Genomic DNA, 13,569 nt, shown 5'->3' with positions numbered 1-13,569 from the left:
TGACTGAGAAACCAGTAACCTCCTCCCAGTGACAGAGTCTCACTGAGGAAGAAACTGCATAAGGTTTTCTATCACTTTAATATTTCTGCTATAACTGATGTATATTGCACATAAAATAAGTCAATAGAGTTTAATTTACAATTTTTATGTCTTCGTGTCATGATTTAGATCTCAGCCGGCTGGTGAAAGAAAAAGTAGATCTTGGTCTCAAAAAGTTTGGGTACCCCTGATGTAGAGGGTGTGTGGATCTGCCGTTTTCCTCATCGAGCAAACGCATTTTGCTGTGACGTGCACAATGTTGGAGGCATCCCGTGGCTCAAACACCTTGATCTCATCCAAAAAAGATGACATGAACTTGTTAGTTCCTCTGTCTATTGTAGTAGCTGATATATTGTGAAAATCCGGTAGAAATGATGCACTAATCGAGTCATGTTTACATAGAAACAACGCGGCGCAAGGCTTTGTTTGTGAGACTTGCGGTCAAGTGGGTCAGCTGTGGGAGGAGCTTGGTAAGGTCCATACAGGCTAGTTGTGATTGTGCTAATGGCTAGTATTGCTAACAGTTACGTGAAACCCAACGTAACCATGCTCCAGTCCTAAAACGAAGTGGGATTTTCTGTTGATGTCCTCAGTAGCCACACAAATTGCAATTAACAATACCTTCAAACAGTGGAGCAACACCTTCACTAAATTATGTTAATGCTTTACTGGGATACAGATTGCCAGAAATGCAAATGAACTGTTTGTCACTAACTTTTAGTCATATTCAATTGGATTTCAAGGCCAAGGTTGGAGAGAAATCTCTCAGTCTGACATCAGGGGAAGAGGTAATTTTTCAAATAAACTTACAAATCTAAATATTATTGTACTATCAAATTTAAAGTGGCACTAAATTGGTTGAGAAACAATGAGCTACAGTCATTGATATAAAGGTTATTTATTTAAATTAGCCATGTCATTAAAAGGAGCAACTATTTCAGTGATCAGACATTGTAGTTTGTTTCTACTGTTGACATGGAGCTGTAAAATCATCCATCAAAGAGCAGAAAATCTGCTCTCATAAAGAGGTCATCTTGTTTGCACTCTGATTCCTGTAAATATAAGTGCATGACATGACAGCGTTCATTCCAGGTACTAACCAGCTGAAGTCCACTTCAGTGTAGGCACACCTGTGGTTTTCTTAGCACTTTATCTCAGTTACGTATAATGTTTGTTTTCTTCTTTTTGCTGATCTTTTTGTAACAAGGAAATTTGATTAAATTTAATCAAATTCCAAATTTCTTACTCTGATTGCATTTCTTACTTTGTTAAAAATCCCTTAACCGAAGATGTTCCAATATTTGTAATAATATATCACTGAAAGACTATTTTTTTTTGTTCCATAGCTCAAGAACAACAGTTGTATCTTTTGATCACACATTTCATTCATTCTCTCAGTACTCTGTAAGAGTCGGACACATTCACTTGTTCCTGTTTTTTACCCCGCCCATGTTTTACTGGTTTCGGCTTAACCAGTTTAACCTCCCTCTGTTTACTCTATAAAACTTGTGCTTGCACTACCTGTAGGATCACTTTGCCACTGTGCTGAGACAATTCAGCTTCTCTTTTCGTAGCATCTTCTCGGAATAAGAAAGTTTTCTTCACCATGTCTTCTGATCAGGACAGCTGCTACCTCTGTAAGGAATATCTGAGGGATCCCGTGTCCATCCCGTGTGGCCACATCTTCTGCTCCATCTGCCTACAGACCTACTGGGACCATGCAGACCACACTGGCTCATACGTCTGCCCTGAGTGCAGGGTGACTTACAACAAAAGGCCCACTCCAAGGCGCATGGGAGGCTCCCGCCAGTCCACCATCCAACGCAACTCTGAGGCCTTTCCACCAGCCCCTCCGTCCCCGGACTACAACTACGCCGGACCCCAAGATGTTGGCTGCGACATCTGCGTCGGCAAAAAGCACAAAGCCATCAAGACCTGCCTGATGTGCCTGGCCTCCTACTGCGAGAAGCACCTTAAGCCCCACTTTGAGTCAGCCACTTTCAAAAGGCACAAACTGGTTGACGAAATTGGCCACCTAGACAGGCAGATCTGCCCACAGCATCAGAAAGGCTTGGAGCTGTTCTGCCGCACCGATCAGATGTGTATCTGTGTGCTGTGTACGGTGAAAGAGCATAAGGGTCATGACATGGTGTCAGCAGAGCAGGAAAGAGCTGAAGAGCAGGTATGTAAACTATAAGTACAACTAATAAACATGCCAGACTGGTTGGAGACTGACTTTTTGATATCTTGATAATCCAACAATATACTCTGCTTAAAGACAACACGTTTAATAATGTAGACTTGTGTAAATTTGGACAATAGTTCACTGTGTAATGCAAGGTTGAGCAGGATATGAATCAGATTAAACTGTCAGAAAAAACAGCAAGACTCATGTATTGAAAATATCTATTGGTCACAAAGACAGTTTCCAGAATCAGCTCAGAGCCGTACCCTGCAACATCAAGTCTAGCATTTGTGACTTAGCAGCTCATTTGTGGCACTGCGCTCATAATTATTTCCAATTTCTCTTGTTTCAATTTTAGCAACGTCTGGGCTCCACCCAGGCTGAAATCCAGGAAAAGATTCATGACCGTCTCAAGCAGATGGAGGAGCTGAAACAAGCTGTGGACTCAATCAAGGTTCGTAACCCCCATCATCTATCAGACAGATAAGACCAGACTAACCACGAAACATTGAGTCAGCCACCCCTGACAGCATTCCATCTGAAAAGAGTGATGACAGCGTCTTTAAGCTTACTGTGGGGGAAAAAAATGATGAGGCAACCGCTTGATTTATATGACAGTCATGTCTCTCACTGTAGAACTCGGCCCAGAGAGCGCTCCAGGAATGCGAGAAGATGTTTAGTGACATGATGCGCTCCATAGAAAGGATGCAACAGGAGATGACCAAGCTGATATCATCAAACAAGAGAGCTGCACTCAACAATGCAGAGGGCCACATGGAGCGTTTGACTCATGAGATTGCCGACTTGAAGAAGAGAGACACTCATATCACCCAACTGTCCCGCACTGAGGACCACATCCACTTCATCCAGGTAGAAAACAAGAACACCAAAGAAATACTTAAACCACCTCTAACCCTAGTTGATGTCAAAAGTGATGCTGATTTTGGTTTGTAGAGTTACCACATGCTGCTAGCCCAGACGGAGGCTGAGGAGTTGCCTTCAGTCTCCGTAAATCCCTACTTCACCTTCGGCTCTGTGACCAAAGCTGTCTCCGAGATGAAGCAGCACCTGAATGAATTCAGCAACGAAGAGCTGGTGAAGGTCGCCAAAACGGGTCAGATAGAGTCAAATCCTCTCAGTTTCACTCAACAGTCCTGCCTAACTCAACCCTAAGCCTAACTTCTTATTCTTTTCATTTGCAGTGAACAAAATGACCTTCTGTCAGCTGGATGAGCCCAAAATGAAACGCTCAATTAAAAGTGAGTCAACAAAATGTTCTACCCGATGTAGTGCGTTGATAAAAATGTTACGGATGACCCATTAACCATATGATATACTACGAACTGACCCGATTTGAAAGTCAAACCTTCCTGGCTCTTTTCTGTCCTGTTTGTTTGCACATCTTTTTAATCAGAGGTCATTCTTGGGCCATTCAGTTGCAGCCTGAGGCCATTCAGTTGCAGGTTAAATGTTTAACCCTGCTGAGGACTGTCAAGCCATCGGTGCTGAACCAGAGACAGAAATGACCTCGACTAAGTGAGATGTTTTCTGATCCTTTTCTACATGTGCTTCAACAGGTGAAGAGGCCGTGATGTACAAGGCCGTACCCGTCCAGGAACCTCAGTACAGGGACGACTTCTTGAGATGTGAGTCTCTGTTTCTGCTGTGACACGCTTTGCTGCTTCCTCTCATTCTGCTCAGCCCAGTGCATGAGGCAAATCAGATGCTAATAATGTCTCTCTGTCAGACCCTGTGGCTGACCACAAAATCTGATTATCAGAAACTACTGCAAGTCCAACAGTGGTGACAGAGACTGGGGCAGATTCCTTGCAAATATTTTTTGCATGCTGGTACTGTAGGAGGTTTGTGATTTTCACCTCTCAGTTTGAGAGCCCCTCCCTGGCCCACTTTGATTCTTTTGATCGAAGTTAGAAGCTTGGGTAAACCAGCTGTTTTAAGACTGACTTGGAGACTCACAGTTCCTTGGTCTCTGATCTCTTAGATGGTCTTTGTTTAGTGGACCTCTGTTTGTGATCAATCTCACAAACAGTATCATTACTTCTGGCATTCCAGATCAAAGGCCGGGCCGAACTAGGCGAGGCCACCGGGTGTCCCACCAACTCTGACCTGCAGAGGTGGAGGTACACAGCAGGCAGGTGACATCTTACCACTGGGATTTTTCTGTTTTTGTGTGTGACCAGCCAGAGGGTCTCCTGCTTTTTCCCCCTGCAAAGCATGCTCTTGCAGAAGTTAGTTAAACATCTAATAGAGGTGAAAATGCTAATTAGATTCTGCTAACCTCTGGGACATTATAGTTAGCGGTGCACTGGTGAAGGGTTCCTCACCTTACTTTGGTCTGCTCATTTATATTTAACCCCAAGCAATTTAAGTTAAATGATTTCTCTTACTGAGTGAATGTTTGTTTTTAATTATTTAGATGCTTGCCAGCTCACTCTGGACCCAAACACAGCCTACAGACAGCTCTACTTGTCTCGAGGGAATAAAAAGGCCGCCCTCAAGAGAGACCCCCAAGATTACGAAGACAACCCCTCCAGGTTTGACTCCTTGCCCCAGGTCCTCTGTAAGGAGAACCTTGCTGGAGGTGCCTACTACTGGGAGGTAGACTGGAGCGGTGAGGGCACAGCCCTCGGAGTCACCTACAAAGGCATCAAGAGGACGGGCTATGGAGACAGCTGCCGCATTGGCTACAACCGCAAGTCATGGAGCCTGTTCTGCTCCGATTCCAGCTACTCGGCCCGCCACAGCAAGGACCAGACAGAGATAAAAGCGCCTTACTCCTCCCGCATCGGGGTCTTCCTGGACTACGATGGGGGCACTCTCTCGTTCTACACCGTAGGGGACACCATGTCCCTCCTCCACCGTTTCAAGACCTCCTTCAGCGAGCCTGTCTATCCAGGGTTTTGGGTTTGGTACGATTCTGCAATCACTCTCGTACAGCTGTGATTTAATAAAATCCGTCCAACAATCACTGAATAATCATCTGTTATTACTTTTTATACATATGTGTGTATTTTACAAATATATATTTCCTTTCTTTTTACTTTGAACAATGTGTGTTGATCAAAGGGAAGCTGTTATGATGGATGTGATTTTATTTTATTTTTTTTACTTATAATGAACAAATGTTAGGGGGAAAGCACTTATAGAGTAACTCCAAATATATACAGTACTTGACTGATGTATGTTATGATAATTTCATATTAAACTTATTTCTATCAATAAACATTTGTTTTAACACAAAAAGTTGTGATGTCATTGTCTCAATTTTATAATTTATCACTTTGTTAGGATAACAAAGTGATAACTGCCAAAACTGTAGTACCTCTGCTTCTGAAGGCTGCTTTCTTGTTCATTAAGATAGCAAACCATACACAGCATGTCTTAATATTAAATATTTACTTGCAACCATAATTCCAAACAAAAACATTATCATCTACTTTATTGTTAAGGAAATTAACAATAAAGCAAACACTTTTGTAGACTCACTGAATGTGTATAACAAGTTTCTGTCTGGATGGCAGTGTTGGTATTGTTTCCCTTTAAGAGGTTTGTTGAGAACTGTACAGAAACAAGTGATGAGTAACCAAAAGGCTCTAAAAGAAACGCATGACTTGCATGTATTTCTATCCTGCTTTTTAAGATAGCAGGATTGTTTAACAAGAGATTTAGCAGTCTCTTGTTAAATTAGTATTTCACATCCATTTTTCATGTAAAGTTCTGCATCCTCTTGGCATCATACTGAAAACAAGTAATTGTGGAATTCTGCAACCTGAGCCTTAAGGGAGTGACTTTGAAGACGTTATAGGAAGGATATAAAAACCTGCTCTAGATTTTAGTCAGGATATGAAGTTTGCTTTAATGTTGCATTCTCAATTTATCTGCTTCCTTAAATTAAGGTTTTCCACATTTTTGTGAGGGATGAAATGTTGGCTTAAATGTTACACAACAGAGATATGTACACGTAAAAAACAGTCAGGACTTCTGAACCCCAGCTGACATATTTTGTAAGATTTGTAGTTGTACCATAGCTGTTTCATTTTTTATGTGAAGGACTGAACAGCGATCTATGACATACTTAAAGCTTTAGATATTGTTTAATAACCTACTCCCACTTCAAACTCTCCCACAGTTGTATCCCTGACCAGTGTGCTGTGCTTGGAGGCATACAAGTGGATTCTGTTTAGCAGTTAAGAGACTTCTGAAAGCAATCGGTAGGACATAATGCCACACTTTTCAGATTTTTTGTGGCAAAAAAATTGTAAAACAATATATAATTTTCTTTTCACTTCAAAGTTGTGTTGGCCTATTACATAAAAGTATTCCCCCAAAAACTTTAAGTTTGTGCATGATGTACTTACTACCTTTGAGAGGCAGGATCTATTCATCTGCATTTATCCTTTGAGTCTTGCAGCCTCTGGTGGAGACATATGTACAGCACTGCATGCAGAGTTTTATTTTCCCATCAGGCTGTTGGGATCCACTCAAGATTCTCTGGACAAAAGTAAAGCACTGCAAAAGTGCCTTTAGTACCTTTTAGAGACATGCAGACCTTCAGTGGGATTAGCTGCGACAGACTTCCTTCCTGCACCATGTAATCACCCCACCCGCCTTGTCTCCACACAGAAATATTTGTTTTCTAATATCCATGGCTGGGTGGTAGAGGGGAACGTGTAATCTCCATTACATAATCAGATTAAAAACAAATAACTTTAACCACTCCGGATAATAACATAGAAAATGTGGAATTATAGTGTAGCTACATTGTATGGCGAAACAAAATTAAAATCTGGCTATATTTTAAAGGAAAAGCAACATTAACTGTTTGATATGGGTTTGACACTTCTATATCTATGACGTTATACAAAGAATTGTTAAACAAATCAAAAATAAATGAACGCAACCAGCATTGAGCAGTAGGAAACTGATGCTTAAAATCTTAATACATTATGAGCGGAAGAGTTTGTTTTTTTAAAATAAGTCTCGAGGGGAAGAGAAATATTTCAAATATGCAATTCCTGTTACAATGGTCCGAGTCCAATTCATATTTATGCATATGAATAAAAATATGTAGAGCACCTACCTTAAAAATAAGTTTTTGGTAGAATAAGTGCGTTGTTCTCAGTTTCCCTTCTAGTATTTCTCACCGCGTCCGTCTGTGGAGAGGGCAAAGCTGAAAAACGTATAGGAACTGAAAATCAAAATTTGTTTCCTTCCGGACGCATTAAGGCGGTCTGTCTTCAGAAAAAGCGCCGCTGCATTCTCACGTTCAGTGTGGTTGTGGAGGTGAGTGCACACGTTTTACTGTAAACCGGTAGAATATTTTGTAATATCATTTTACTGTTTTATACATTAATATAGTTGCTTGTGTACAGAAAGTGAAAGATTTGTTACGAGGGCCTACGAGTGGTCCTTATTTTAGTACGTTGTGGCGCTTCACTTTTATAGAAAGCTATGAATGGAGTAAGCTAATTCGCTAGCATAACATTAGCTGCCATTAGCATGGCGTGTATTTATTGCAGTCCCAAATACCCATCTGAAGAGTGAACGTAGCTCTTTAGTACGTCTTTAGAATTTAACCAGTTTTATTGCTCCGCCAACTTTCAATTATTTATCTCTCAAAAACAAAAAGATTAAATAAAATGTTTCATGTTTTTCTTACGGGTTGAGACTCTTGCTGCATGAGTTACGACTGTCACTATGACAACCAACTGAACACCACAAACCTTTCTAACGTATTCTTGAATATTTAACAGCTTACTCTCTTTAGTTTTTGGTAATTTAGTATTTCTATTGTGACATGTTGTGATTTTAATTATCATTGTGGCTTCCTGGTGAGTAAGAGAGCTTGCAAGTTGAATAGCAATCTTTATTTCTTCTATTCCATTGTACTTTGTCTAGAAAAACAACGACCATCACCATAAAGCCAGAAGTAGAATTCATTTCAAATTCAAAAATACTTTATTCATCTCAAAGAGCAATTCAGTGTTGCAACTGGTATGATCCAAGTATCTTTAAAGATTTGTGGGTGGTGAAGAAAGGATCTCCAGTAGCAGTCAGTCTTGCAGTGAAGAAGTCTCTGACTGAAGACTCTTGCTGTGGGACAGTCTAGAGGCGGTCACAGCATACTAACAGCTCAATGACCAGACAGCAAAGACCATATCCCACAGTAGCATGTCCTGGATGACACAGTCAGCTGTTGGCAAGCACTGCTAATCCATCTTGTCGCTATGGTTATTGTAGAATTGCCAGTGAAGGATTTATCAATGCTTATGTATTGGAATAACCCAAGTAAAATCTGGATCTAAATCCAATGGATAATCTGTGACAAAACTTGAAAATTGACGTTCACCGACTTTCCATCCAAATTGGCTTAACTCGAGCTATTTTGTGAAGAAACAATTGATGAAAAAAGTCTGTTTTGCTAACACAGTATTAGCTGCTATTAGAATTAAATGTGCTTATTCCTGTCCAGATATTGGTTACAATCTTTTGTAAAGTAACTGTAATTTCTTAAATCCTTTCTAACTAATTACTGTAAGCTGTGATTATAATAGGATCTCTGGCTGGTAAAGATTACAGTATGGTAAACGGTATATAAAATACCAACCATCCCCTCTAAATGGTTTCATATTTTTAAAATTTAGGACAATGTGATTATCACTCTCCAGGTCTAAATGTGATTATTTTAAACTTTGCTATATTTAATCTTTTTCCCGATTTTTCCACTGTTGCAGATGGCGGCTACAAAAGTTCCAGAGGTTCGTGACATCACACGGATTGAGAGAATCGGTAGGAATCCAGATTTACTTTGCACTCTTAATCTAATCTACCCTTCCAAGTGTAGCTGACGTCTTCTCTCTCGTCACCATGTGTTGTAGGGGCTCATTCTCACATCCGCGGCCTTGGACTGGATGATGCTTTGGAGCCAAGACAGGTAGGACAGAGCCTTGAGTTTTGGATTGGTTGGACTTTCTCTTTAAACTGTAAAGAGAGGAGCTGTTTTTTTTCTTTCTTTACGAGATGATTGTTAGCAAAACTATTTTCATATGGAGCCTATGTGTTCCTTTTCATAGGCTCTGATTGGTTAAGATTGTTTTTTGCTGTTCAGGCAGATGCTCCTAATCAAATTCTCTGCTTTAAGCTGTTTAATTGTAGTTGATCATTTTGTTTTTTGTAGTAAAGTTAGGTGAAACTTTTTGACTGTGGTCCCTGGGGTATTGTATTTGTTCATACAACATATAATCACTAATTACTTTAAGGGTTCCTGTGGATCCTTAAAATGTCTTTATAGGCATTGAGTTCATGGATCTAAAAATATATAAAAGTGTTATTTGGTATTAAAATGTCTTAAATCTGTCTTGTAAAATTTGTTTCAAAATTTTAAACATTAACACTGGAACCAAAAAAATCCTGAAATTGTTGCTAACTTGAGTTTGTGTGTGTGTGTTTAATGTCTTCAAATTTAAGCAACATTAAAAAAGTCTAAAGTCTTGAATTTAACTTTTCTTAGGCTGTAGGAACCCTGACTTTGCCAGTGGTACAGGAGTGTATTGAAATATGCTGAGTTTGTGCTGAAGGTGACCGGCTCCTGTTCACCTGCAGGTGTCTCAGGGACTGGTCGGCCAGCTGGCCGCCCGTCGTGCAGCAGGGGTCATCCTGGAGATGATTAAAGACGGCCACATTGCTGGCAGGGCAGTACTGATCGCCGGCCAACCTGGCACAGGAAAAACTGCCATCGCTATGGGTAAGAGGTCCACTGGCGGCTTTCCAGCACACAGCATCTTCCTTTAGAGAAAGTGGTATTTTCCACTTGCATTGATGTAATTTGCTCAAGCTGCATTTTCGTTCTATGTCGACTGTATTTGTCCTCCTGTAGGAATAGCACAGTCGCTGGGGCCTGACACGCCCTTCACAGCTCTGGCCGGGAGTGAGATCTTCTCCCTGGAAATGAGCAAGACGGAAGCACTGAGCCAAGCTTTTAGAAAGGCAATCGGAGTGAGAATCAAGTGAGGGAATCGCTACAATAACAGATCTGTGAGCAGTATTGTTTCTGAATGAAATGAATAAGCAAAGTTGTTTATCGACAGGGAGGAGACGGAGATCATTGAAGGAGAGGTGGTGGAGATCCAGATTGATAGACCCGCCACTGGAACGGTGAGCTGATTTTTAATTACTTTCTAAATCCACGCATATACTGTATATATATATATATATATATATATATATATATATATATATATATCACAATTACATAGGGCCCTTTGTATTTGTGATGTTAGAAGGTGTGCATGATGTGCTTAAGGATTTTTTAAAAACCAAAAATGACTGAAGATTGACATGTTTTGATCAGGGTGCAAAAGTGGGCAAGCTGACGCTAAAGACTACTGAAATGGAGACTATATATGATTTGGGCAACAAGATGATTGACAGTCTAAGCAAAGAGAAAGTACAAGCTGGGTAAGTTTCTATTTTGTATTTTTCTTTTTTTGTCCAGGATTTTAATATAACACATACTCAGCTAAAACACACAAATGTTCTGTGTTTCTGTTCCCCTCTCTTCCTACAGAGATGTCATCACCATTGACAAAGCCACTGGCAAGATCACCAAGTTGGGACGCTCTTTCACTAGAGCCAGAGACTATGATGCTATGGGAGCTCAGGTATGCTCCACTAAAGTCTCTGTAAGGCAAGAGTTTGATGCATGCAAACATTTTCATTGCGTTGTGTGACTGGGGGAGGTTGGCACTTAGCTGTTCAGATAGCCTTGCTAGCTAGCTAGCTTTTTTTAGTTGTTGGGGCAACGTTCGTTTTTGCCGCTGGCTCACTTCTGTTGAAAAGCCACTAATGTTAACAGGACTCTCCAACTTTCCCCTACATTTATAGTTTTCTCGCTCTTAAATTTCATTCAAGCTGGCATTAAAAATAGTCTTAAAAGTCTTAAATTTGGCCTTGTGTGCAGATACCCTGATAAAGGTATCTCCTAAATTGTTAGTTCTACAAATGTTGGGATATAAAAGTAAGTTTTCTTTGTTTTTGCAGACAAAGTTTGTCCAGTGTCCTGAGGGAGAGCTGCAGAAGAGGAAGGAGGTGGTGCACACAGTGTCGCTCCACGAGATCGACGTCATCAACAGCCGCACGCAAGGCTTCCTGGCTCTCTTCTCCGGAGACACGGGAGAGATCAAGTCCGAGGTCCGTGAGCAGATTAACGCCAAAGTGTGTGAGTGGAGGGAAGAGGGAAAGGCGGAGATTATTCCTGGGGTAAGTGTGTTCCTTGAATGTTCTTCCTCTGCTTACGATTAATGCAGTTAAGCTAAATGTCCCCGTCTATTCAGGTGTTGTTTATCGACGAGGTTCACATGCTGGACATGGAGTGCTTCTCCTTCCTGAATCGTGCACTAGAGAGTGATCTGTCCCCAGTTCTCATCATGGCGACCAACAGAGGCATCACTCGGTACTATTAACACAAACCCAAGGAATAAAGAAAATAAACAAAATGCGTCACTCTAAAGTTTATGAAAAAGTGAACCTACACTCACTTTTAACTTTCACGCAGAATCCGTGGAACAAACTACCAGAGCCCTCACGGCATCCCCATCGACCTCCTGGACCGTCTGCTCATCATCGCCACCTCACCTTACACAGAAAAAGAAACAAGGCAGATCCTAAAGATCCGGTGAGGGTTCTTCACCCGGCCATCCACTCGCAGAAATCGTTTCAATAAGGATCCGACGTATAACCCGAGTGTTTTACGTTTTCAGGTGCGAAGAAGAGGACGTGGAGCTGAGCGAGGAGGCCCACACGGTCCTCACTCGGATCGGCATGGAGACGTCGCTGCGCTACGCCATCCAGCTGATCAGCACGGCTGGGCTGGTGTGTCGTAAACGCAAGGTAGGCTCAGCGGAAGCAAGAGGAAATAATCCTCATCTGTTTGTGTGGCTAAATTAAATAGGAGCTCTTTGGTCATGACCGCCTCTTGTTTTCCTCAGGGGACGGAGGTCCAGGTGGAGGACATCAAGAGGGTTTACTCACTCTTCCTGGATGAGGCCAGGTCCTCCCAGTACATGAAGGAGTACCAGGATTCCTTCCTCTTCAATGAAACGCGTGAGTTTGTTTGTGTGGAAGCTCCATCGGTACACCACATCTTCAGATTAAAGCATTGATACAAGGCATGGTTTTTGTTTTTCACACTATAAGATACCAGTGGATTAGCCGTTACCTTCTTGAAGAAATTTGACTCTTCTGTATTATGAGTCAAAAGAACTCTGATGAAATTATTCCAGCAGAGTTCAGCCCTTTTGCTCTGCTAATAATGTCTTGTTGCAAATTCAAACGTAACTTCTGACAGGTGAATTTGTGATGTTCTTTCTGTTCTCTCACTTCAGAAACGGCTTCCATGGATACGTCATAATGGAGACTTCCCCAAAGTGTTTCTTGTTTTTCCCGTTATCCACAGTTAGTCTGGTTGAATTGTATTGTTTCTACTACAAAAACGGGAAATTAATCTGTGAATTTTCTCAATTTTGCTTAAATGTTGCAGCTGTCGGAGATGGAATTCATGTGGAAATTTGGCTAAAAAATTTGGCCTTTTTTTTGAATGACCTACGTAATTAATGCCTTGTTCCTCAGATATTCATTAATTTTATGTTTATTTTGTGAATCCTGTCTTTGGATTTTTTTTGACAAAAAAATAAAACAAGCTTTTATAATTAGTGTTTCTCATTTCTGTCTTAAATGCTAGAAAGCAGAGATTGCATTATTATATCAAATATATATGTTGGATTTGAAAATAAACAATTGTGTGATATTGAAATCCTCTTCAAGAAAAACTATATCAATGCTTTGAATTTTAGAAGTTAAAAATGTACTTAAAAGTTGCACATTGTGTGATAATACTGCCATTACCCCCCTGTTTAATTGTTTTTTGTGTCTGAAACAAAAAATGGGGACAGATTTATATAGTATGAAACAAATACACCTTACCAAACTACAACATTGCTGTAACTCCATCTAACTGAAAGTATTAACTAATACTTAAGAAATTATATGTCTTTTTCGAGTGCATATTTTCTATACACTTGATCGCTTTCTCAGAATAAAAGCATTTAAAATTTTGTGGCCGTAGAAGAAAAAGCTACCACAAGAGGGAGCTCTAGGCTCACTTGTAACCATTCCACTAAACGGGTGCGACAGCAAACTGATTGGTTCCATTATATTTTAATGAACCAGTTAAAATGAATTACAAAGCACGCTGAATTATTTTCATCATCTAATCACATCGTGTCTACACATCCTTAAAAAAAAAATCTTAAATTCATGTACTAAAA

At 40.6% G+C, this 13,569-nt stretch overlaps 2 protein-coding genes across 2 annotated transcripts; both read left to right on the top strand.

Annotated features, from left to right (window-relative positions):
- The first annotated feature begins 1,428 nt into the window (after positions 1-1,428).
- ftr83 (finTRIM family, member 83) lies at positions 1,429-5,488 on the top strand. Its single transcript, XM_032577180.1, has 7 exons — positions 1,429-2,221; positions 2,583-2,678; positions 2,861-3,094; positions 3,179-3,338; positions 3,427-3,483; positions 3,802-3,870; positions 4,662-5,488. Exons 1-7 carry the CDS (start codon positions 1,646-1,648, stop codon positions 5,186-5,188), a joined length of 1,719 nt encoding a protein of 572 aa, XP_032433071.1. The 5' UTR covers positions 1,429-1,645; the 3' UTR covers positions 5,189-5,488.
- A 1,877-nt stretch (positions 5,489-7,365) lies between these two features.
- ruvbl2 (RuvB-like AAA ATPase 2) lies at positions 7,366-12,954 on the top strand. Its single transcript, XM_032577366.1, has 14 exons — positions 7,366-7,528; positions 8,980-9,034; positions 9,124-9,179; positions 9,848-9,989; positions 10,122-10,251; positions 10,333-10,399; positions 10,596-10,702; positions 10,812-10,905; positions 11,285-11,503; positions 11,578-11,696; positions 11,799-11,918; positions 12,004-12,133; positions 12,232-12,346; positions 12,628-12,954. Exons 2-14 carry the CDS (start codon positions 8,980-8,982, stop codon positions 12,651-12,653), a joined length of 1,380 nt encoding a protein of 459 aa, XP_032433257.1. The 5' UTR covers positions 7,366-7,528; the 3' UTR covers positions 12,654-12,954.
- The last annotated feature ends 615 nt before the right edge of the window (positions 12,955-13,569 follow it).

The sequence above is a fragment of the Xiphophorus hellerii genome, chromosome 11 (assembly GCF_003331165.1).
Source record: "Xiphophorus hellerii strain 12219 chromosome 11, Xiphophorus_hellerii-4.1, whole genome shotgun sequence".
Lineage (NCBI taxonomy): Eukaryota > Metazoa > Chordata > Actinopteri > Cyprinodontiformes > Poeciliidae > Xiphophorus > Xiphophorus hellerii.
Note: the sequence above shows the minus strand (reverse complement) of the source record. Positions and strands in the feature narration are given on the sequence as shown.